The sequence below is a fragment of the Chanos chanos genome, chromosome 2 (assembly GCF_902362185.1).
Source record: "Chanos chanos chromosome 2, fChaCha1.1, whole genome shotgun sequence".
NCBI lineage: Eukaryota > Metazoa > Chordata > Actinopteri > Gonorynchiformes > Chanidae > Chanos > Chanos chanos.
This window is the reverse complement of record NC_044496.1, coordinates 18,720,949-18,747,803: the sequence shown is the minus strand read 5'-3', so window position 1 is coordinate 18,747,803 and position 26,855 is coordinate 18,720,949. Positions and strand designations below refer to the sequence as shown.

The 26,855-nt window shown below is 41.6% G+C and overlaps 1 protein-coding gene across 6 annotated transcripts in view; it reads left to right on the top strand.

The window, feature by feature from the left end:
- Positions 1–26,855, top strand: part of sox6 (SRY-box transcription factor 6) — a 94,947-nt gene that overhangs the window by 19,235 nt on the left and 48,857 nt on the right. For 4 of the 6 annotated variants that reach the window (XM_030792056.1, XM_030792066.1, XM_030792076.1 and 1 more), the window contains exons 4-6: positions 9,338–9,427; positions 20,375–20,547; positions 22,121–22,189. In XM_030792056.1, coding sequence (XP_030647916.1) covers positions 9,338–9,427; positions 20,375–20,547; positions 22,121–22,189 — 332 coding nt within the window. Of the gene's footprint in view, positions 1–9,337; positions 9,428–20,371; positions 20,548–22,120; positions 22,190–26,855 lie in introns of all 6 variants that reach the window. The other 2 variants (XM_030792047.1, XM_030792074.1) reach the window with 1 other exon arrangement.

Below are 26,855 nucleotides of genomic sequence, written 5' to 3'. Positions count from 1 at the left end.
CCCTAATGATTACCGACATCAAATGGAAATTATAAATTAAAATTAAGTCCACATATCTCTCTTAATGTTCATCTTCACAAGTACTGAAACCCTCATCAGCGGCGAAGTTTCATAAGACGCTTCTCTCTGTATTTGTATGTTTTCTTTTTTTTTTTTTTTTCACTTCTAATTTATTTACCTCTAAGAAAAGACTCATTTATTTCAGTGTTTCCCATCATTACGGGCAGACTTTCAAACAGGTTTTGTGTTGCAAACAACTTTTAGGATACACTGTGTTAAATGCGTGCTTTTTTTTTCTTTCATTTTTTAATTTTTCTGAATAACTTTAACGAGAAACAATTATTCGGAGCAGAGCGTAGCCGCCAACGTTAACTGACTCTGCGGACTCTTTCTGCTCGGGCAGGGCTGAAAAGTGGAAGGGAAGAGAAAGTTCATTTTGCTATCCAAGCATTAAATGGTCCTAGTTTCTTAAAAGTGACCTTGTGGGGTAGGGAGAGCTGCACAGGGGCTCCTTCCAGCTGTACACATGGCATCCATCGGGGCACAATCACGCTCAGTCCCAACACCTCAGGCTCGGACATATGTTGAGTTTTATTTCATTCTTCTGACATTAATCCTATTCACCAGCTGTTCTGCCAGCTGCCACTCTCCAGCTTAGGAGAAGATTGCAGTTTGGGGGGCTCTGAGTATGGCTTTATCTTGGCTCCTCATCTCTCTTCACTAAGTCTGGATTGGATTTTTCCCCCTTGTTTTCCCCTCTGAAGGTTTCTTGAGTTTGAATACTTCTTTCTTGTTTTTTTTTTTGGTTTTTTTTCAACTTGTTAATTTTTGCTCTTTTTCCTCTTGTAGAAAGGGGCTCGAGAGTTGCGTTTTAATCTCTTGTCCAAGCCCTCTCCTGGATGGCTGCCTTCAGAAGGCACAGGCCGTCAGCTCTGTGGTGTTCACTGTCTGGCCCTGGCCTCCTACACATTTATAATTCAGCACTGTTCTTTCATATAGCCGTGGCCAGACCGCCTCAGTGCCCGCAAGCTCTTCCTCCTGAGGAGACAGTAGGCGGTCTTCCCATCTGAGGGGAAAGGTGTCTGGCACTCAGTGTTGCCATCTCTAATGAGAGAAATCTCAGGCCCTCGTCAGCAAACCATCCAGCAATGTCCTTGTAGACAAGATGCTATCCTATGCCAGTCTTTTGGATAGATTCCCCCTTTTTTTGGTCTTTGTGATTTCTTTTTCATTCAGCTATATTTCAGCTTTATCTCTCTTGATTATATGCCTAATTGGTGTGATATATTTCTCCTATGTGCTACATTGTCTGGTGAAATTTCTCCTTGTCATCCCTGCTGAAGAACTGCCTGTCGTCTGAAGTCAGGCTGCATGAATTGATTGTCGCTCACTGCTCACTTTAATCATTCAAGGCTGATTACCACAAAGTCCTGCAGTAAAATGGATTGGGAGAGGTCATATACCGCCCTGCTCAAGAGGTGAGACCTCTTGGGAACAGTTAATTCATAAATGCTTGATAGACACATATCCTATTTGGATGGGTCAAGCAGTATGTGTGACTACCAACACTATGTCTGACCACCGGTCCTTGGGATGACATGGTCACTGAGGTGAGCTAAGCACTGCCCAGCCCTATCAGAAGTCAAAGTCTAACTGACCTCAGTAACACAGTCACCCATCTGACTCTTGAAGCCACATTTACCTCCTCCTGTCAGACAACATACCAGCCTCCACTTCCTCTGTTCCAACTCTGAGTTTGAATCATATCATAACAGAGATCGATTTGGTGCAGCCGATGATGGATGGTAGGAGCATTGCTGCATTAATCCTCTAGATCATCAGTCAGAGTATGAGATAATTTGAAATGATGAAAGAGTCAAGAAGCAAGAAGGCTTTTCCTGTTGATATTTGGGCCTCTGATGAAGTATGGTTAAGGCTAGTGAGTCTATTTATAGTAGCTGTTGCCAGTATAAAATGGTTGCTAGGGTTAGACAAACCTACAGGTGACTAACAGAGATGCTCACTAAGTGGAATAATGAATAGTATTAGGTGTCAATTAAATCAAGCCTTTCCCGAGGTGCAGGTGCTCTACAATGTACTGACACATCTCAAGGAGCCAAGGCTCTTCACCCATGCATGTGAACGGGTGCATTTGCATATTAAAGAGCTGAAATTATTTAACTGAAGCAAAAAGTCTTCTGGAAATGATAGAGGTTATTAAAACTGTTGACAAGGAGGGAAGGTAATTGCCTGAAAATGAGCAACGACGCGCACTGTTGTTCACAGAGTGTTGTTTTTTTTTTGTTTTTTTTCCCTCTTTTTTAGCGTTTGCATTGTGCTGCATCGCCCGGGTGTGTAACCTATTACGTTTAGATTGCTCCCTTGCAATTAGTGCCCTTTTTGTCCTCACTTCAATAACGCCATGATTATGGAGACTTCAGGAACATTTGCCGCATCCAACAGCTGTTGTCTCTAGGAATACCGACAGAATGACAAAACATGTTTTCTTATGTCATTTCACTTTCCTGTCTACTTCATGTAATTATTATGTTCTATTTTGTGTGGTGATGGAGTCTTGTTTTAATGTTTCTGTGATTAAGACATTCAGAAGATTCCCCAGAGTTTGTGTGTTGCTTTTTGTGAGTCTTTACTCCAGTTTGTTTTCATAGGGAAAGAGAGAGAATGAGAAAAAAAGAAACTCTTTTGGCCTGATTTAGTGAGACATCCCTATTGTAAGATCTACCAATTTTTAAAAATCTCAGAGCTGTGGAGTTGAGGAAGAACAAGAAGAGAAAATGGAATCATATTTTCCAAAGAGAGCTAGTGAGAATGCTTGGAGTAACTTGTTTTCCTTAGGAAATTGAACACAACTCTCAATATTCTCTTGACCTTGACAACGTGACTGCTTCTCTTTCTTTCAAAAGCTTTTCTCTCCAAACATTATTAGAAATGTTGCTCTTGAGAGTGCTTAGAGGATAATTATTAACCTCACTGCCTCACTCCATGTAAGTGTGCCCTCCAACCTGGATGTCTTCAAGTGGAGCAGTAATACTCCTGCTCTGAAATATCAACACATCTAGGCTCTCTCTGTCCAAATGAAAAATGTCCTCAAGCTCTCCACATCATTGGATTGCCTGTTTAGAAATCTCAACTCTTGTGGAGGAGGAAATTATTTATATGGTCAGTGTCAGTTGATCATTGATTTGGTAATTACATGTTTCCCTGGAGGCCAGCTGGCTGATGTACTTGCCTAATGTTTAGGCGGCGTCCATCCTGTTTTCACTCAGTGACTGGCTTTTTGACTGGTGTGCATCACTAAGTTTGTATTGGGGAAAAAAAAGGAGACAACTTTAATAAAAATAAGTAATGTGAAATGGGGACTTGTAACTGTTGAAAAGTATAGGGACACGGGCACAGTGGAGGTTCTGTGCTCTGAATCCTGTGCTCTGAAAGAAGTTGTGACCAGATTTGTGAGCTTGTTTGCAGTTTGAGGTCCTTCAGTCTCTGGCTCCTCTGCCTCCAGTTTTAAGGGGGGATTGGATTGATGAGGGCAAGGAGTTGCTTCCTGTTGGAGGGATTACAGTGGACATGTGAGGCTTGGGGGGCCGCTGGCAGATGTGTTGGCAATGTGCCACAGGGTACAGGTCACACATTTAGAGAAACCACATCTTCAGAGAAATGGAACAGCCAGAACATCGTCCACAAGACAGAACATGAGGTCGATCCTGAAACTAGTCTCAGTCAGTCCATAGACACCATGGTAGTACACACCCAGTGTTCACTGAGACACAATGTTCACTCTGACAGTATCTTTGATTTTACCACCATAATTTTGTTTTATAGAAGAAGATTAGCTAATAGCTAAATTATGATAATTTAGCTCATAAATGCCCTAAGGGGTACAGGTTATGGAGCTTCCTGGTATATCTGTAGTAAATTTGTTATATTCTCCCGTCATATTTGACAGCTGTGGACGTTTTACAAACTACCTCTAATGTAAATGAATTTGACCATTGTTACTTATATATACAGTGATTTTTTACCCTTTACCATGATTAAGCCAATTTTTAATAAAAATATCACATAAATGTAGCTGTTTTAAAACTCTTCTTAAAGTATTTATAACTAACCAGGGCTGATTTTATTAAGGTTAATTTATTACAGTATGTAGAATAGCAGCTTAGTAGAGCATTTGATTTGCAATCTTAAATTCAATTCTAAACTAAACTAAATAAACCAAAGTCGCAGAGAGAGGGAGAGTTGTTTAAGCTCTTGTTTAAAAAAAAGCGATAAATAAACAAACAAACAAACAAACAAAAATTGACAGTCAGGCGAACTTGTCAATGCTTCATCTGCTCCAATGTATTCTGTGTTGTGGTTTCTGTTAAACATTAAATTTTGGCTTTGGTTGTCGCCAGGTGATGAAAACTGTGTTTATACCAAACATGATCCCAGAAACTTTGCTTTGTTCAGATTTATGAGTACCATTATCATTATGCTTTTATGTGTTGAAGGGCTGGGTTTAATCTAGTTATTCTATCTTTGCTCTAGGTGTCTCAATCCAGCTGCCTCTGTTTCACTGTATTAAAAGATGAGAGGATTGCTGCGCCAACAAGCTGTTCTCTCTAGATTGGGCTGGAGATAGCGCTTAAATGTTGCATGGAGTGATGTACACTGTCAGTTAGCGTGCCAGAAAGGCACTGTGTGGTAGCGCTAGCTTTGTGTAGGCCTGTTCCCGCTGAAGCTCAGGCTCTCCGCTCCTCTGGGAATGTAACAAAAGCTCCATGACTATAATGGCATTTCCAAACTTAAAGGCTTTAGTCCTGTTAGGGCAGAAATGGATTGTAGCATGCTATTTTTTCCCTGTTGTGATTTGGAGAGCGAGGCGTGCCGCTCTGTAATCCTCTTGTTTTGACAGCGTTGGTCTCCGGAGTGGAGCATGGGTGCTGCAAAAGAAACACAACAGCGTCTGAGTATCAGGAGTCTCCATTCAGACACATTGACTCAGCTAGCTCAAGGGCATTGGCTTTACAGGAGCCTGGGCATCTCTCTCTCTCTGTCTCTCTCTCTCTCTCTCTCTCTCTCTCTTTCTCTCTCTCTCTCTCTCTCCCCCTCTCTCTTACTTTCACTGTCGCACTCTCTCTCTTTCCTTCTCACACTCCATCTCTTTGGACTCATTTAGACGAGACTTGTTTTCTGTGCAGGGCTCCAGAGCAGCAGGGTTTCCGCCAAGCTCTCTCCCCAGTGCCCCGCCGTATCGCTGGGCCAGAGGAAGCTGGTCTCAGTCCAGTGGGGCCAGGCGCACTGAGTGGCAGGGCTCAGCTGTCTGCCGGGGGGACCTTGGGAAAATGTAAATAAGAGACAGATAAGGGCTATTGTTTTCATTCCAATCTCATCCAGTCTGAATTGGTTCCCCCAGAGCCATGCAATGCTTTATCTCAGAGGAGGAGGACAACAGGGAGATTTTGGGGGCCCTCACAAGGAACTAACAATAAAGTCAATGGCATTCTTTATTTATGTATTTGGAGTGTCCCGACATGCAACTTGAACAGTTATTTCTGCTGTAGTTTCTAAATGTCAACCATGTAGCTATTTTTATGCTTGTATTTTGATAAATAAAAATAAAGAGTAAAAAAGGTCAAAATCTGGGTACAATTCAGAGAGGATCACACTAAATTAAGTGTACTATGCAGAATTTCTGTAGGTAACAGCAGGAGCTCTGTAGAAAATATCCTTGTGATAAATCCAGTTTGATTTTTAAATTAATGGCATACTTCTGTTTCTTTATATCCTTAACATGTTAATGTGACATAAGCTATTGTGCTGATGTTAGACAGTATTTCCACTGACATTCATAATCTCTTCAGAGAAGATGGAATGCATCTTGGGAAAACAGGATGAAAAAAAAAGAGTCTAGCTAATTGTTAATCTAAATTCCTCTAAAATGTTTTAGCATTTATATGGGTGCTTTGAAACAGTCCAGACAACTTACTTGCTAATGGTTTGCATTCCTAAGGTAACCTTGTATGAAATTATAACAGAAGTGTTTTCACGAAGCTCTTAGCTGTTTTTTGGCTTCTCTCTGTTCTGCCGAATGTTATTTTACACACATATGCTGGCCATTCCTCACCTCACAAAGGTAAAATAGCACAGAGCTTCTCTGGCATGGCACATTCCAGCTGTAATATGTGGAGCTGGTGTCTGGCCCTGGCTGGATGTGCCTCTCTGGAGGGAGGAGAGGGAGCGACCACTCTCAGGGGAGGCAGAGTGGAGCTGAATGGGAGCTGGCACCGCATTATCTCCAACAGTTGGTGCATTCCTTAATGATCAAGTGCTGGAGCAGCATCTGTGCTGTGTGTATTTGTGTGCGTGTGTGTATGTGTGTGTGTGTGTGTGTCTGTGTCTGTGCGTGTGTATGTGCGTGCGTGTGTGTGTGTGTCTGTAGACGAGGAGAAAGAGAGGAGAGGAATATCGGAGAGTCTTCTGTAAAACCTCTGACCCTCACAGTTCACTTCCACTTTAGCTGCTCTGAGCCATAAGCCATAAAAGGAGGTCTCTCTATGTTGTTTGCTTTTTTTTTTTTTTGGCTTGAGGGGAAAGAGTAGGCCTATGTATCAGTGGTGTTTTTTTGTTTGTTTCTTGTGTACGTTATTATCTGGGGAGGGGGGGTGCATGGGGATAGGGATGAGTCAGGAAGAGGAAACACTTTCTCCCGGGAGCAAGGCCTCGGGCTCAGGGCTGGGTTATCATGCTGCCAGGCAGCAGGGAGGTAACCCACACTCTCACTGAGGATCAGGGAACAGACTGTGAGTTTGGGATTGAAAAGTCAATAAAGTAGAAATAATGTTACAATGACCCAAAGTGGAGATGTCCTGTTGGCCTCAGTGTAATGGAGGAAGTTGAAAATAAAACAGAATGGTAACTCCTCTTCATCTTTTTTGAAAGCCATGCTGAAACAGAGAGAAAGGGAATGAAAGAGTACAGATTTAACGTACAGGTTTTTGAAGAAACGGTTATTTTTATTGACATAATGTGTATTTCTTTTTTCCTTGCTTATTTTATTTTATTTTGTTTTATTTTATTTTATTTTGGGTGAGGGAGGGGTCTGTGGTAGGTTTGAAGCAAGGGATGCGTGGTTTGCTGGACACACTCAAGCCTATTAAAACTTGTCATGATGGAAAGACAGGCTTGCATTCCTTGTAGGGTAAGGCAGCTTTTTTCGAGCCCTGTTCACTTCACTTCTCTTCCGCTCACATGGCCGTGCCTACCAAAGCAATCATACTCTCTCGCTTTTCCAAAGTTAAATTCTCAGAGCACTGCAGCAACAGGATGACTCCACATCATATGCTTAGTTTCACTTCAAAACTGATTCACCTTTGCGAATCTGAACAGTTGAACGACTGTATTATTTATAGATTTTTTTGACAAAACTGTTACATCTTAATAACTGTGAATCTTAGGAAATGTTATACAGTAGACAATGGCAATATCAGTGAAACTTAAGTCTCTTTGGAAAAAAAACAAAAACATCTCATAAATAATGATCTATTTCAGCAAGAATGTTCCATTACCTCAAGTACCTCATGATTACTACAATACACAGAAACACACAGCATTGTATGAGAATCTCTTAAGTCACTCAGAACACTTGTGTACTCATGAATTGTACCCTTTTGTTTGCAAAAGTGTGTTCACAAATGAGCCATTGTCTGCGCAGTGGTTTAACCATTCCTTATGGTGCCCGAGGGCCCTCTGTGGACTGCAAGAATGTCTGCTTTTGCCTGTGTCCTTTGCCCCCTTTTTCAGAGAACAAACCCACTCTCGCTCTCCATGATGTAATCCACAGGCAACATGACACTAAGAGACAGTCTAATCATGGGTCACACTCACACATGATGATCTGAAGCTTGAGGAAGGACTGTTAAATAGCAGAGGTTTTATGCTGGTCAAAAAAAAGTGTTGAAGAACACACTAACTGCTGGGTCTGACTCTAAGCTTTTGTTGTAGAGCGCAGTCTCAGCCCATGTTCCGTTCTGCGTTCCGGCACTCTGCGGCTGTGCTGATTTAACTTTTGAGCTCTGGCTTCACAGAACAGTAGTCATCTTCCTCTGCTCTGTGTGTGTGTGTGTGTGTGTGTGTGTGTGTGTGTGTGTGTGAGAGAGAGTTCGATGGGAACAGGCTGACCTCTGTGTGCAGCGCTCTGCAGCTCTGTGAGTCTTAGGAGCGGCTGGTTTGCAGTGTGTTCTTTATCAACGACCCCAGCGACAGCGCGGCAGATTCCAGCCATTCCTTCACTGATTCATTGTCCGCTGGACAAATGTTAATTGTTTTCATCATTGCCGGCTGCGCGGGCGAACAGACAAATGTGGTCTCACCCTTTACCTTCCCTTTAATGTCTCTTTGTAGTGCCTTGCTTTTATCGCTTATCGCCTGACTGAACTGACCTCCAGAGGACTCCAGCCACATCTCACATCACTTTCAAGCACAACTGCTCTTCATGTGAATGCAAGTGTGTGACTGGCCTGTGCTGTATGTTTGTATTTGTAGGTGTGTGTGGACCGCAAGGAGAACGTGTGCGTGCCTGTGTGTGTGTGTGTGTGTGTGAGAGAGAGAGAGAGTCTTTGTTTGTGGGGTAAACATATGAACGTGTATTTAAAATAATGTTATCTGATATTTCATTAAATATGTCTAAATGGTGATAGCAAAGAAATCAGATTAAAAAAAGTTATTTTCATGCTTTTTTGAGTACACTAGTCGTGGAGCTCAGTGATATATATAAAATACTACAAATGCTCTTTGAAATGACAGTCTTTCAGCCTTATTACATTATTTTTGAATTTTGATTAGAGCAAGAAATCGCATTCATTTGAATTGCATTTATCGCAGGATTTTTTTTTCTTACAGTGTTATACTTCTATATCTCTGTGTATTTTCTGTGTAACACAAACATTGTAAGAATTTGTTTCCATTTGTGCATCTCTGCATGTTAAATTTCCACCATGTGAACACCAAATTCAATATTGAATTAAAGGAAATAATTATCTCTTTCAAAAGGGTGATTAAAAAAAAAAACACTAATGTGCATATATATATTATTTACAACCATCATATTTGCACAAGCCTTGTTGTGCAGTGTGTTACAAGCAGGAATATTTAAATTCAAATTTTATCTTTTAAATGGTTAATTTTAATTTTTATTCAAATGTTATTGCGAGTACAGATTCCATGTAAAAATCTAACTCCATGCAAAATAGTCCAAAAATTAATTTCCAGCTTGACTGGAAGTTCCTTCTCATTAAAGCCAAAAAACGTTATGCATCTCTTGTCTTTCTTTCAGAATCCTCCTGCATGGAAAAACTTCTCTCGAAAGACTGGAAAGAGAAAATGGAACGACTTAACACAAGCGAACTTCTGGGAGAAATAAAAGGTAAGCTTGTACCCTGCCGTCGCTCACTGACTCATTCTTTTCTTTTTTTTTTTCTTGCAAAAGTCAAGAGAGTTTCCATTCTTATCTGAAATGATTTGAAATGCAACCCCTGCTACTTCTATAGTATACAAAAGTATCTTGCTGCGAGCCTTCTCTAGTCTTCCTTATCTCATCTGTCTAGATGCCTCTCTCATGCCCTCTGTCTTAATTGCAGTCACTCTGTATGAGGCCTGTATGGGGGTCTTTGTTTAACTGCATTATGGGGGCTGCTGAATGTTTTTCCTGATGGCAGTAAGACACTAAATGCTGTTTGTACCGGAGACTGGACAGATTCATGTCACCCCTCTGATGATAGAGCAGAGCTTTAAAGAAAAGTGGACCTGAGTGTTACGGAAAAGGCCCACTCACATGTGAGAGGAATGTGTCTTTACTCTCTTTGGGAATAGCCAGCACAGGTTATGGCCCACATCAATGTTTATTCCTTGGTGAGGTGGGTTTGGGAATGGCTTCTGTTTTCTTTCTTCCTTTTTTTCTTTTCTTTTTTTTTTTTTTTTTTGAAAGTCCAGGTCTTAGCACTGGCTGTTACAGGGAAGTGTTTATGTAGCAAGAGAAGGCACAGTACCAGTTGTCTGATAACGCTAGGCTTTCTCTGGCTCCAGCTCTGTTCTCCTCCCCTCTCTATCTCTCTTTTTTCCTTTCTCCCTCTCTCTGGCTCTCAAGAGTAGCACTTCTGCCGACGCCCTGACTGACAGTCAGTACCCTCATGTTGGCTCAACAGTTCATTTTCAGCAATTTATCATATTCTGATATTATCTGCGGATTTCATTCTTTAACTTAGCCACATTTCAATAACAAACGGTTACTCGGAAGAGAGATGAAAGTGTCATAAATATGTTATCTTTTACTATTATAATTCACTATTCTTTCCTCCTTCTGCTGTTTCACTCTTTCTAACAGAGACCTTTAGAGTACTTAGAGAAGGATTGGTAGAACAATAACAGATAACAGAAATAGTATTGTTTTTCTTTTTTTTTTAATGTCTCTAATTTTAGTGGGCCATTTTCTTCATGCATGAATTAGAATTATAAGTAACATTTGTCCTTGGTTTTAATTATTGGATTAGACTCTGCTCTGAGAGGGGGCTTGGGGGGGAAACAGTCATACATTCTAATAAGTGTATTCATCGGCAATAACCTTAATGAACCTAAATGTAAATCATGCCTTGGTAAACTAGATTCATTGTACCTGTCCCAGTATATGCCACTGTAGATCAAAGTGCAGTGAATAAAATGTTTGAAATGATTTAGCCTTTTGAAAGCAGATCTTTTTAAATTACAGGGCATTTTTATGTGTGATAAATTGGAATGGTGAGGTCACATTTTGGAGGTATAAACAGGTAGGAAGGCTGATAATACATCCTGTGCCCTGTGCTGATTTCCACTGAGACTGAATCTACACTAGAGGAACAAACAGAACTACTTTTCATATCACACCGGCAGCCTAAGGTTTTTAATTAGCATGCCATTTCATATGACTGTAGACATTTCAAAGGCCTGCTTTGTGCTCCCCCTTACAAATGTCTCTCTCTGTGTTTGAAGTCTGCCTGATGTAAATACTGGCAATTAAAAGGAAGATAGGGGTTGGAGACACACAAGGTCTGCTTAATTAAAACACAAACAAAGGCACCACGCTGAAAACACCTTATGATTAAGATCTAAAGTGTTATGATAAATCAGAGACCACATTAATTGTTGGGTTAAAATCAATACAAAGGCCAAGCACGCCTGTAGGTTCAAATTAATGGAGGAGAGTCGTAGATAAAGGCTGACATGTGGATAAAAAGCTACCTACTGGCAGCCTAACCTTGCAGCTCCCTCACAAGTCTGTGTGCATTCACTCCAGAACCAGTGGCATTGTGCAATTTACCTAGAGGTTATGCTTTGTAGTATTGTCCCATCGTTACAAAAGATGGCTTTTGATGTTCAAAGATAAATAAATGAGATATGATTTTTTTTTTCCCCTTTTGAACTGTATGACAGAAAAAAAATACATTTTTCTCTTCTGAAGACAGCTCCTTTTTTGAGTTTTTGCCATATCCTTAGCTCCCTGTAGTTGTTGCTTAACTACTTTACATATTTTTCACCTTATGAACCTGTCATAGTACCAAGATAAATTATTGCTGTGGTAAGGAATCTTATTGGTGGGTGAACTAGTTAGGACAATCCCAACTTCCCGTGAAAGTCTAGAACAATAGCAAGCAAAGAATATAAGCCAAGGCTTCAGAACCAGTAAGACCTGCAGTCTCAAACTCTGCTCTGTCCAAACTTGCCCAGCTACATTGTCTTCTGAATGAAAAACAAGTTCGCAGAGTAATTGTACAAATTTAGACTACTGTTTGGCTTCTTGCTTGTTTGCTTGTTTGTTTTTGTTTTTACATGTAATCATAGGGTAACAAAAATATTTGTATAGAGTGTAAATTAACAGATTTTTCCCACCATGTTGTACAATTTTGTAATGGAAAAGAATATGTCGTTCACTTTGTCTAAAGTCCCTACGTGCTCTCCTGAAATCCTTTAAAGGCAAAGCTCAGCAGGGTGACGCTGAGTGTAGTGTGTGAAGCAGAATTAGCTGTGGATTGCTTTTCGTGTAGCGATTCTTGAGCGAACTGTTTGTTTTCATACCTGAGCACAGCTGTCAATCAGGAGGAATGGTGAGGCGGGAGATGAGATCTTCTGAACAAAACCACAGAGAAAGAGAGGTAGCAGGTTGGAGAAGCTCCAAGCCACACGACTGTGCAAAGAGAGAGAGAGAGAGAGAGAGAGGGAGAGAGAGAGAGAGAGAGAGAGAGACAGAGCAATTATATCCCCTCAAAGAGATCTCTATCTGCAGAGGCCGTTCCACGTTCTACACTGCTTACATAAATATATACCATTTTATCACTTGCTTCTGTACTTCTATATATGTAAAAATAAATAAATAAATACATAAACAGATTTTTATTTTCCTAAAAAAATAATTGCTTTTTAGTTTTGTAAGTGTTTTTTTTCTCCTCCCAAAACGTCCAAACACTGTCAGAGTCACTATCTGAGGGTATTTGGATTTGAGTGTGTTACGGCTTCTCCGGCCGCGTTGGTACACAAGCAACATTCATCTTAATAAAATATGGACAAAAAAAAAGGGGCGAGGGGTTGGGGGTGGGGGCGGCGGTGGTGGGGGGAGTAGAGCATTGTGTGTTTGTATAAAAATGGTTGTTCCAACTTGGGACAGAAGAAAGCCAGGGCTCTACCACTTTACTAATCAATTTTTGAATGGTGTCTATATGACAGTGGAGGAGCACTGAGGGAAGGTCCTGTGGCTGACAGATAAGTGGAAGCTCCTTAAGAGGAGTGTGCGGCTAGTGAACACAGCTGCTCTAACTGATTTGATGTTGGTTGTACCTGGCTTTGCCTTCCTGTCTGGACAGAGGCAGACTGTGTGTATACAGAGAGCCAATTGTTCAAGCAGCTGGATTCACTTGAAAACATGATTATTCAATTTAACATTTAACTTTATTCTTAATGGCTCCAATAAAGGCAAGACCAAAGGGCTTTAGAGATGTATGACAGAGTATCTGTAAACACACAATATAACCATGAACTTATTTTTTTCACATCAGTGCATTTTATACTCTCCCAAATATATGGAATTTCCTTTGAAGATATATATAAATTTAAAAAAAAAAACAACAACAGCTACTACAAAAAACAAAACAAAACAAAGCAAAACAAACAAACAAACAAACAAAATAAAAACACTTGAGGGTAAAACAAATGCTATAATGATTATGAGCATTCACAATCTTCATACATTTCATATTTTAACACTGTAAGTACAGGGCCATTTTTGGAAAAATAATTGAAAAGTACTTTTAAATAGAGAGAATCTTGCAGAGTGAGATGCTATTTAAACATACTGACACTGTTAGACATGTGTTAGGGGACACTGAACGGAGTTGAAGCTGTGTCTGGAGCATTGCTCTGAAGTGAGGCTGAGGAGAGAGAGAAAAACCTCAGCCCATCATACAGGTTAAAATATTCCTCTATATAACTCATTCACAAATGTCACACTTTGCATTTTTCCTCTAACGCCTCAATAGTCAACTGTTTCCCCCCCTGCACCCAAGTGAAATATGAGCTACAGTAAATTATTATTCTTTGGAGCACATTTGCAAGATGAATGCTGGGAGAGCTGTGCTCCGTTTCTTTCCTAATGAATTGAGGAATTTAGCTTGTGGCATTCACATCAGAAAGGCACACCTTGTTTTCTGGTGCTCTCTCTCTGCTCACATGGTGTTATTGAAGGCACAGAGGCAGACAGGCACACACACACGCACCCACACGCACACACACACAGTCTCTCTCTCTCTCTTACACACACACACTCATACTTCTCTGACTAGGAGAGGAAAATCACCACGTTGGACACTGGACAGGAATACATATCCTTAAGCGCATTTGCCATGCAAATATTTTCATCTATAATTCACACAATGTTGTATAACATTAGAGGCAGTTTCTGTCTCTACTGTAGCGCGTCCAGATTTTTAAACATGTAATATAGAAAAAAAAAAAAAAAAACAGTCGTTACATGATTTGATGCATTTCCTCAGACAAAACTTAGAGGTGCAGAATTACAATACGTAGAGTGTAATGTTTATCAGGAACGGCAGGCAAATGGCCTTCTCACAGGCATGTAATGCCACTTAAGTGCTGGCACGGCTTGGCGGTGGACTGCTTTACTACACGTCACGCTGGATTTCCGACTACAGCAGGACCTGGACAGCGTATACATACACACACACACACACACACACACACACACACACACACACACACACATAGGAGTCTGTGCTTGACCTCAAGGGAAGGAGCTGAAGGAACCCAACTGACTGAGACACATACAGATACATAGGGGAGACAGTTAATGATTCAATGTTTCATGGTAAACTTCTTTTTCCTAAATGTCATAACCCCTTCCCTGCTTGGGCTAGCGCTCAGCGTTCAGATATTTGAAAGCAGCTAAATGCTTCACGGCTAAAGCACATAACCACTCTTCTCTTCAAGGATATTGGTCCTACCACACAGATGAGTCTTCCTCTCGCTTTCTACGGATTGTTCTGAGTAGACTTTGGCCTTGAATGTTGGCCAGTATTGGCTATTGACTTCAATCAGGGCCTCTTAGTGGTACTCTAATGAAAACAGGAAGAGGTCAAGGCATCTCCACATATGTCATACTCCACGACTAGATGATTAAAAAGTGCCACGTGTCCTACTCAAGGACGACTCCATCTTGCTCTGTCTAAACACCAACCTCGACATTCCGCGGTTGATAAAGATTGATATAACTTATAAAGTAATTTATCTTTCTTTAGTTTTTGCTCCTTTAAAAAAAAAAAAAAAAGATAAAGAAGTAGAAATTTTATTTGCCAGAGTGTGAAGGTGTGATGGTATGTGGTCAGATCATATCTATGAGAAGCTCTTTAATGAATAGGCCCATTTGATGATGAAGATTCAGAGTGAAGAGTCAGAGCACATACATTATTGTAATTATACTCTGGAGCAGCACTGATGGTCTCATTCGATTATTAGTCCACATTAAAAAAAAAACTTTGAATGTCAGATACATGAAGTCAGCTTCTGTCTGAAAACCATTTTGTTGACTTTTTGGTATCGGTCAAGCGCTCGCTGAAGAAAAATACATCAAATGAAAATACACATGGCATACCTGTGTAAAACTTTGGTGTGATGCCAATGTCTTTTTTCATCTCAGCGTATACTCCAAACAGCATTCATGCGCACACATGCACGCTCTCTCTCAAACACACGCACACACACACACACGCACGCACACACACAGACACACACATTTTCTCGGCCTTACCAGACACTCTAACCCAAACAAGTTGACACACGGCCTAATTAACATAGTGAAACAAAGCTAATTCCACTGGAGCTGTCAAAATACAATTGTTTGCTGTCTTCGATAAAAAAAATGAAAAGATGCTTACCTTCTGTGTTACTCTGTTGAGGACATTAAATGTGAGCTACATTTTCATGTTGCATTGAAAGGTTTTTAGGATTGATGCCATATGCTGACATGTGCGAGTGAGTCCTTGCTCATGCTTGTTAATGAAGTTTTATTGGCAGGATTAGCAAGGTTTATATCATGGTGGGGGCAGCAGGCCAGGTGAAACAGCTGTTACTCGTATTGTCTCAATTCAAGGGCAAGGAAGTACTTTTAGCACCAAATTACTCAAAGTGCTCAACATCGTTTAACATTGCGAGAGGGTGCAATGTATTTCTCATCTCTGTTCAAGGAGATGAGTGATACAAAACTGTAATTCAGTAAATCAGCCTACTCTATTCTGTTTGGCTAACTTTATAATAGATTCTGTGAATTTTCATTTTTCATCCTTATGGCAGGAGCGCGTGGTTCGTGTATTCTAATTTCAAATTATGGGGGTAAAGAATTTTTGTTATATATTTAGTTATGTTTTGGCTTTAGCTGTACACACCAAAATCTTTCGGGTAACAATATTTAAAAATGTAATACATTTCTATTTGTGGAGGCATGAGCACATAACGATTCCTCTGTGTGTAAGTGTGTCAGTGAGCCCTGTAGCCTATGTGTTGTGTATATTGAGTTTTGCCTTTGCAAACATTTAAATACAGTTGGAAAGCTCAGTGAATCCCATTAGCCATGATTTAAAGTACTCTACTTATTTACCATTAAAGGAGATTGAAAAAGGGGGAAATTAAGTTTTCATTTTAATTGTATTCGTTCAGCTTTAATCTTTAAAATAGGCATTGTGACAAAAAAAGACTCCAGAAAGAGAAAAAAACAAAACAAAAAAAAAAACCAGGGACTATGTGAGTTTTTTTTTAATAGATCATGCTCTCTCCCTGAGCTCCACAATGCGTAGGAGTATTAGCGCATGTGCTTTTGTGGCGTGGGATATATACCTTTCTCATGTAGAGGAGAACAGGCTGAGCCTCCAGCATGTTAGGCATGCCAGCTATGTGCAGTGTGCGTCCGGACCCAGCCCGGCACAATCGCTGCATTTACAGCCATCTTAATTTACTTAGGATGGGCTCGCAGCATATGGGTGCATCCACAATAGGCAACTGATGGGGAGACAAAGAAATTCCAGTGTTGGGATGTTAAAAAAAAAAAAAAAGTCATTCAGATGTAGTCATAATGGTTCAGCTGTCCTGACCAAAGGCTGGCCAGAGAATAGGGAGCCTTGTGATTCTTTCCCTTTCCCCCCCCCTCTTTTCCTTTTTTGTGCCTGAATCTTTTATCTCCGTTATTCACTTGGGACTCTTCAAAGTAACAAGCTGCCTTCTCTTCCCCGGTGCTGCACTTGGAACTCAAATTAGGGCCTGCTTGATTAGAGGGAAAGGGAGGGGGGTGGGGAAGAAGCGGGGGGGGGGGGGGGGGTTGAGGGAGAATGGCTGTTGGACAGAACAAGTCTCACCCTTACAAAGTGTCTTTTATCCATTGCCCCTGGCTTTGACAGCTCCCTCACTTGCTGCGGTCGCAGTTGTTTTCCTGGCATTTTGTATGTTGTTATTCATTGTAGTCTGAGATCTTCTTGTCCTATATTGTAATATAAAAATAAGACTGTATACAAAAATGAGGTAACTGCTCTTTCAATAATGTGTCAGTTTGGTATTTACCAGCATTCACCTGGTGCGAATGGAACGCAACAGACGGCTTACGTTACACTCTGTCCTTTACCCCACCCCCCCTCACCCTCCTAACCACCTCCACTCACACGCTCCCTCAAGTCTCTCCCTCTGGTCTATTGTGTCCTCAGCTCCTCTCACAGTCATATGTCTGTGAAGGTGTATCTGCTCTCAGAGTGTCATAACACATTAGTCCTGGCTGACCTGCGTGGTTTATTTAGTTAGGCAGTGTCTCATCGCTGAGCGTCTCTTAAAAGAAGAGGATGTGAGGAGACACCTTTACGAGAGAGGCCAGCAACCCGCTGCTGTTAAGAGCCATTCAATATGTGCGAATGGCCTCTTTGTCGGGAATCAGTTTTGATGCACACTACTCCCTCTTCAAGCCACTGTATCCAATAAAACTTTTATCTGCATTTTAAAATTAATCCATAATTCATCACAGGAAGAAAAGGATTTAAAACACTAAAGCAGCTCCACAAAAAAAAAAAGAAAGAAAAAAAAAAGTGTGTTATTTGTCAATGAATTATTGAGAGCGCTGAACTGGACTTGAAGAAAACTCATATTTTACCCACTTATTTTATGCTTCAGATTTGCTTTGTCTTTAAATCAATTATTGTTGTTGTCATCAATTTTGTGTCTTTTCATAGATGTATTTCATGAATTTCTAAAAATTTATGACATTTCTGTATTTAGATAGAGAAACAATTATTCAATTATTAAGGGTAGAGAAACAGAGAGAGAGAGAGAGAAAGAGAAAAAGATTTGGCTATTTTGGTAGAACTGGAGGCAGCCTCTGCTCTCAACTCCACAATGCAGCCGTACAGGCAAACAATGGTTCCTCTGTTAGTATTCTGTTAGTGTTTGTGCCGACCAGCACTCCCCACACACATCCCCTGTCCTAGACCCTCTGGAGTCCCTCTGTGGCCCCAGAGTGAGACAAGGCTACTGTAAAACACATATACACTTACTCACACACTCTCTCTCTCACACACACACACACACACACACACACACACACACACACACAGAGTTTTTGCTTGCAAAGTTTTTGATAAAAGCACAAATATATTTGTACAATACAAATTGACATACAGAAGCTAAGTCATACAAACACACTGAATTTTTCTGCACATGTAATTGTAACCAACTTATAACATTAGACACATTCTGATTAAGCCTTTGATTAAATATGAGCCTTGCAAAGAGGGCTCCTGAGTGGTGGGGATTGAGTCCAGATGTTTTTAACTCTGTTGAAAACAGCTATGTCGACCCCAGAGGCCCCTGAGATGCTCTGAGGGGTTGGTGGTGATGTTAGGGGGGGAGGGGTACACAGGGTTATGCTCTCTGACCTATCAGCCTACTTTGGGAGGGGCTGTCTGTCCTGCCCATGAGTGGTGGTCAGTGGCCCCACTCCCTCCTCGCGTGCCCACCCACCCTCCTTCCTCTCTCTCTGAAACCAGCCCGGGGAACACGGGCAGATGCAGCCCAACTGGGCCCTCTAAATGCAACCCTTTATAGACAGAGCCAAAGGTTAATAAAATCGGTGGCGAATGTATCAATTTTACAGATAAGCCATTCACAACAAGTGTAGTTGGCTGAATAAGAAGTCAATTCAGGCCTTCAGAAACCACATGCAGCAGCTCTGAATGGCTGCTTTTAGGTGCTTTTTTGAGGAGGATAAATGGAGAATTGCCGCTCTCTTCCATTGCTGCGGCTCAGGGCTGCCAGTAAATTGCTCTGAATGGGGCTGGAGGTTGACAGGCCCTATTAAGACAAACGGTCTTCCTCATCGGAGAGATAAAATAAATCAGGTGTTTAGTCAAATTAAAATAGTTGAACTGGAGCAGGCCCCAGGGAGCCCTGGGAGAAACTCAAGACAGATGTGGGCAGAGGATATAGGAAGACACCCAGGAAAGAATTTAACACTGTCTGGCAGTAAGCCAGGAGTACTGTACTACAGGCTCTCCCCAAGTCTCATTGCGAATGTGCATAAACAGCAGCATGTCACACAGGAGAAAGCCCCGGCAAACCCTGAGTTACCGGCCTGCCTCTCACGGGCAATTATGGCCACTGTGTAAGTCAATGGACGGATCACTTAGCATTGATTAGGTGAAGGTACAGCACAGCCGCTCTTACTCTCCGACAGAGACGGGGGAGGGTGAGCTATTACACTGACGTGAGCGCACGCTCTCTCTCACTTAGCTGTCGTTGCCCTGCATATGTGTGTATGTGTGTTTGACATTGTTATTGTTTTGCCGGTGCTGTATCCTCTGTAATGATATGCCTGTTGATCTGGTTTGTATTGTTGGGGATAATGAGAGGATGTAGAGGTGACAGTGACCCTGTTTGAAAATGGAATTGCAATGTAGAGGTGTCTGTGTTTGCTCCTTCTGTAATGAGAATTGAGAGCAGTCATTAGAGGCCCTGGCAGCACCTCGCCACATTAGCTGTGTGTGACAGAGGAAGAGTGTAAAATAAACAGGAGTTGTGGAAGATTCAACTGCCATTACACGCACACACATGCGCGCACGGGCGCGCTCGCATTCACACACACACACACACACACACACACACACACACACACAGACACACACACTCCCTCTGTATATGCTCCGCATTGTCTGTCACTAATCTGCCACCTTCAGTCGTCTCTTGACAGCTCCCTTATTTGCAGGAACAATTCCATTCCTTTCTCGCAGTCGCAGAAAAGCTGTGAGCGCCAGAACAGGAGAGCGCAAGGCTGTGACCTTCGCACTTTTAATGAAGTCATTCTATAGTCAGCGCAAGGCTGCTGTAAGACGACAGCCTAGTTTTAGACAGCTAGACTTTCACAGGCCAATTGTCTCCATGCTTGTAAATAACTCCTGTGTTCCTGTGGCACTTGCTCTTGAGATGTGAGTGGTTAGCTATCCTGCATTTGCTGGGTCTCTTGTACTCTCCTAACATTAACGGATATTTGATGGCAGAGGGGTGCTTGAGGGGATGGTTCCAGCAGGATACCCAGCAAAAGCTTTTTATGTCTCTTGGAGATGTGCTGATTATTTGGTAGCAGTGGTCCTTCTGAAGTTATTCAGTTTGCAGTTGTATTTAGAGAGTGAAAACTAGAGTGAAAATAGCCTTCAGTTCTCCTTCGCAAATATTACTGTTTTCTCACTCTAGGATATATTGTGCCATGTGTGAGAGTGAGAGTGACTTGTGTCTGTCTTTACCCCTGGAGCAGGTACACCTGAGAGCTTGGCAGAAAAGGAGAGGCAACTCTCCACCATGATAACCCAACTCATCAGCCTAAGGGAGCAGCTCCTGGCTGCCCATGACGAACAGAAGAAACTGGCAGCTTCACAGATGGAAAAGCAACGCCAGCAAATGGAGCTGGCACGCCAGCAACAAGAACAGGTGAGTAGCACACTACCATATGCTTTTTCATTTTTTCTTTTCTCATACGTCACAACTGTCTCATATGATCCACTGCATGAGAAAAAAAAAAGTCAAGACATTAACGTCAGTTAAACAATTATTGTTCAGTTTAAAAAGATGACAGATGCTGTAATAGAAATTCTTATTTTTGATTCTTTCACATTCTCTTTGGATTTATTATCACCATTTTATCTTCCAAAACATTCATGACGCTTACAACTTTAAGTGGCTGCGTGTGAATCTCAGGGCAATGTATGAAATGAGGATGCCCTGTGAGTAAAGATCCCCATTAGATCAGTCCCTGCTTATTATCAAAGCGCAGATCAGCCAAATGAAGCATATTGTTACCAATTCAGCAAATTAACACAGTTCATGAACTGCTCTAATGTGTGATAGTGTAAACGGAAAGGATCTGTGCACAATTCAGATGTTTTTATTACTAACTCATATTGCTGTCAATTCATTATGTAGATTAACAGTCACATCTTAAAGTCAAATAATGTGTGTACCTAAAATGGATGAATACTTTCAAAACATCCACCATTAATATCTCAAAAAAAAAAAAAAAAAGCAAAATCCTCTGTTTAATAGTCAGGTTTATGGGCAAAGGGTGTGCATTGTATGCCTAGTTGATTTTAATAAATTGTGAGCACTGATATTTAATGTTTTGCCAGTTTGTATACGTGCAGAGACTTAGCCTCTAATAGCAAAGGAAATGGAGGAGGGGAGTGGGAGAGAGGGATAAGTCGGCTGCCTGAAGTTAGAATGTCATTTAGCCATCCAGACACGACACAGTAATTAACTGTTGACACTCGTGAAGAAGCCAGCACAAATTAATCCTGACACATTTGCCGACGAGTTATATCTTACAGTGAACACTTTGTAATTATATTTGAAAATGAAAATTAAATGACACTTAAAACTAGGTTGTCATGCTCAGTGAGGCGAAGGTGCGGCTTGGGGTGGTGGGGTGTGTGTGTGTGTGTGTGTGTGTGTGTGTGTGTGTCGAGGAGGGGGGGGTTCTAGACAGAAAAAGGGGAGTGGAACTTAAAGATTTGAAGCTCTCCGCTGAAAGATGCGGTCCTGACAGACCACTCCCACCCCAGGCATACCCTCGACCACTCCTCTGCTCCATAAACATACCAGTCTTACACTCTTCTCAGCTCCTAGTCCTCCAAGCCAGGAGTAATATTCTTTATTGATGATACTACTCAACATTGTTACAAAGGAAAAGCACTTACTGTGCTCTACCCTAAAATTTTGATCTGTTTTTAATTTGCTTTTTCTTCAGATGAATATATGTAGTATTTGTTTATGCCCTCTTGACCGGTCTTATGGATAAACTTGAGTGAGATGTGAGGGCCAAGCTTGTTTACTCATGCTGTCAATATTTCATACGCCCCTGAGTAGAGCTTAACTGTAATCTGTGGACCTCAAAAAAAAAAAACAGACATGGTAATGTTTGTTCTTAGTTTTACAGACTTTTAACAGTTCCAAGAGTCAGTTTCAGTGACGTTTTCTTCTCCTTCTCTCTGCTTTCTGTCACCCTTAGATTGCAAGACAACAGCAGCAACTTCTGCAGCAGCAGCACAAAATCAATCTCCTTCAGCAGCAGATTCAGGTCAGTGTTGGTTTCATCTGATCACCACCTCCCACCCCACACACAAAAGTCAACCTCTTGGGACCCGCTATATATCTCTCACAGTAGACATCCTTCCTTTACCACCCTACTGTCTCCTCTCTCTCTCTTTGTTGTTTCTCTTGTCTGCTCTCTTACTCTCTCTATCTTTCTCTCATCATTATTGCAGTTGTCATTCAGGTTACAGGATAATTGGCTGTTCATAATTGGGAGGGGTATAAATGGAGGGGAATAATTAGCACTTCCTAATTAATGAAAAATTTAAAGAAAGAGAAGTTAACGGCACCTAGCAGAGCATGTTTGTGTGTTTGTGGTAGAGTGCCTGGGGGTATGGGACATGAAAGAGAGTGGTAAATGCCTCTGAAATGATATGTCCCAGTGGAGTGACGTGGCAATGCCTCTAAACAACACCTTAGTGCTACCGTTAGCCGTAGACTCATTCTCTTATTCACCCTAATGTCCAGTGAGCTGCAACTGCCTGTCTGAGAAACCTGTATCTCGACATATAATTACATATATTTTGCCTTTTACAAATGTTTACTTTTTCCCTAAGTAAATTTTAGTGATTGTTTTTAATGTGTGTTTTAAATCTGTTCTTAAGAAAAGGCATGTTCAGTGTTTATCCTGGCTTAGAAGTTCTTAAATTGGATTAGTAGTAATGGAGTACAGCAGTTATTTTAATGTATTTTCTTCCCAATCTGGATTGTGTTCTTTTTTCTTTCATCAAGTAATCGTGGGGAATGAAAAAAAAAATGTAAATGAAGAAGACAGGAGCTCAGTACTCACATAAGGCTTAAATGAAGAGAAGTGAAGAAGTGTGTAATAAATAACCACGACATATTTGCAAAGAACGAATGGAAACATCAGGAAATGGAGAAAAAAGAAGAATGAGAGGGCCAGTTTTTTCTTTTTTCTTTTTCTTTTTCTTTCTTTTTTTTTTTTTTTTTGGAGGGAGGGTGGGGTATGTGTGTGAATGTGTTATGTGGTGTTTCACTGAACAAGGTTAGCGGACCACCCAGTCTGTGTGGTAGTAGACGTACACAAGCTGGTCAGTGGCCATGCTCAAGGTCAGCATACACGATGTCTACGCATGAAAGCCAAGGGCGTAGGGTGTGCCTCGTGCCAGTTCAAGCCCATCTCTCTCTCTCTCTCTCTCTCTCTCTCTCTCTCTCGCTCCCAGGCACTGTGGAGACAGGTACTACATTCCCCACCCCTCCTCCCTTCCACTAATTTCTTTTAGGCTTTCACCCTGTTTGCACACAGAACTGTACTGTTCACACACATAACACTGATCTTGTGTTTTATCTCACGCCCCTCACTTTCCATCCCATTCGTTGACCTGGCTTTTAGATGGAGGTATGGAGCGGTAAAGGCGGTTTGGTGGTATATCTCAGGTTAGATTAGAGAACCTTTAATGAAAGCCTTAAATAAAAGCTAGAATTGCATTTTTCTTTTGCCTTTAGGATCATCCGCTCGTATTCTTGACGGCCGTGCGCTGCAGCGCTTCGGTAACACAGCGTTGCTTTTCTGCCCTCTGTGTTTTCTCTCTGCACGACGCGCTCAAGTCACTCTCATGTGTCAGGACAATCCAAACCCTGTCTGATTTACTCAGCCTTGAGCACAAAGCACAATTTAGTGCCTGGCTGTAAAACTTCTTTCATCTGCTCTTTCCTGGAGAAAGGCTTCTCTGTCAGTGGCTCCTATGGCTGGAGAGGCAGTAGAGTAGAGGGCCCACGCTGCATTTCTGCTGACCCACTGAACGATGCAGCATGTGTGGAGTACTCCACCTCTCCACACTCCACTCAACTGCTCTTACCTCAGTCAAATGCTTTTAGCCAGGCCCCCGCATTCCTAACGCCACCTGAGCCAGACGGTCTGTGTTCTGAGCTGTCCCGTCCCTGTTCAGAAGCAAAATGAGCTTGAGAGATCAGCCTAGGCAGATGACATTACACCAGTTTCCTGCTCTCTTGTCATCTTCTGCCCCATTGAAGCCACACAACCACAGTTAAACAAAAGATAGACTCTCCATCTGCTGCCGTTGGTGGGAGCAAGCATGTCCTAATCACAATGCGTGTACCACAGACTTAAAACAGGGCCACTACTAAGAAAACTTACTCTGGTCTTGAAATCATTTCCAGATTAACAGATGTTGATCTGCTCAGAATTCTGTTTCTTTATGTCATTAGTTTTGCTTGTCTGCTGACCCACTTTAACTCTGTGTTCAGTTGCACTGGTTGGTTGTAACGATGGTGAGACAAGGGGAGACTGAGGAGGGGAGGCAGCCTTAATGCAGCTCACTGGCACTCTGTTTTCATTAGAACCAGCTCTTTAAAAATGCCCAGTGCTCTTAATATACAAGAGCTTTGAGTTAATTAGTACTCCAAACAAGCTTTCAGCCTTCATGTAGCAGACTTTAAGCAGAGTGGTAAAACAGCACTCGGGATTAGGTTACCCTGCTGTTTGCATGAAGTGTGTGTAGCTTTTAAAGAGGACCTCCTCTCCATCAAAGTGCTACTGTTTTGGCTTAGGGGAACTCACTGTTGTTTTTTCCCATTATTGATGATGTAACTGATCACATCAGTGAGCTCTATAAAACCAGATTGAAGGGTTTCAAATAAAACCTCCATGACCATTACCTTAACCCCCCTGCTGGCTTTAGACACTCTTTCTGGTTTTCTCTGAAAGAGCGCCACAAGGGAGAGCAATAGATGGACCAGTCTGGAACAGTTCTGTGTCCAATCAAGCCTTCTTTGAATTGCCTTCTCTCTTTTCATCCTTTCGCATTTATACAAAGAAGGGAGAGAAAGATTGAGTCTTTGTCCTTCGGGATTACAATGTCACTTGTTTTAAGATAACAGATGTTTTGATTAGAGTGCTAGGAGCTTATCAGAAGTTCAAGCTAAAGGTTTTTCTCTACCCCCCCGCCCCCCTTTCCTCTCTTTTTATTATTTCTTTGGCAAGTGCCTCTTGTTGAATTTCATACTGCAACTAATTCTGTCCAGAGAGAGGATTACTGTTATGTGATTCAAGTAGAAACTTAAAACACCATCAGAGATTGAATGAGTAGCCTGTGACAATTAGAAACAAATGCTGAAGTAAATCTGATCTGTGACAGAAAATGTGTTACTTACGTAAGGCAAGTAAAGCCGAACAAATAAAGCCGGACCTGTTTGTTTACCCTCAGCATCAATCAAACTGTGTAAATCAGGCTCCACAGGACTGTTTTCCAAAGAGCGGACTTTTCTGCAAATGCACACACATCTTTTTTTTTTTATTATTATTTTAAAACAGCATATCAGGTTAATTTTACCATTTGAAAAGAAGTAGATTCTTTCATACAGCTTTAGTAATTATAATGGATTCAATAGCGACACGGCATATGTTTGCAACATGAGCAGCAGTCTATGAAATGACTTCATAACACGATACTGAGATGTTGTTGGCCAAATGCTTATTTCTTGCTGCAGTTATTTCAGTACATGATTAATCACGTTGAATTTCCATTATTTTCTTTCGCTGCCCATAGCTGGAAGAACTGGAGCATCTGAAACAGTTCTACTGAGGTTTAAAGTAGAATTTGTAAGATCACAAATATTTATTCATACAGAAATTTTGCCCACTGTATACATAGTGACAGCAGCCATGATCAGCTGAGAATCTGGTGGTGTGTGTATGAATGAATGTGTGTGTGTGTGTGTATGTGTGTGCACGTGTGTGTGTGTGCGCACGTGGGTTTGTCAGTGTGTGTGTGTGTGTGTGTGTGTGTGTGTGGGTGGGTGTGTGTGGGTACGTGTGTCTGTGTGTGCGCGTGAGTTTATATATTTAAGTTAATGTGTGTATGATGACGTGCAGGGTAAAGGAGGCTCCTAACTGTTCTGTGATGGAGAGCAATTCGTGGGAGTTGCCCGAATCAGCCCGTCTGTACTCCAAAGTGCCAGGGCAGGTGTAAATTCCTAAGGTTTTCACGAGGCTGCCAGTCTGACGTACATTTCTGGCGCGGTGCTGGCAGCATGCCAGGCATTCTTGCACGTTGGGACTGGTACAGTGTGAGATGAGGTGACACAGGCAAGAGAATGCACAGTCTCAGGTGAAGGGAGGTTCATCATACTACACACGCACACATGCAGACAGACACGCACTCACGCAGACACACACACACACACACACACACACACACACACACACACACAGACACACATACACACAGACACACACACACAAATACACACACACACACACACACACACACACCAATACACACACCAGGAGAAGAATGAATCCCTCAAAGGTCAGCGTGAACTTTATCTTTACATGTTGTAGGAATGAAAGCCTCATATGAGACCTTGGATATGTTGATAAAAGAATTCCAGGCAGCTTGACTGCATGCCCTCATATCACAGCAAAGCAAACATTATTAGTTTTTGAAACTGTGATAAAACTGTGATGACTGAGAGCACAGAGAGCCTTCTGTGAATGGACATAGATGATGTTTGTCCAGCGGGACCATTGTTGTGCTTACCGTTGCATCCTGTGTTTTAATGATGCGGTCTTAAACACTCTGTCATTGTGCAGGCCTGCTTCTACTTATCTAAGGCAGGGCTGTGTTTCCTCCTGCTGCTTCTCACAGAGACCTCCACGTGGCTGTCTT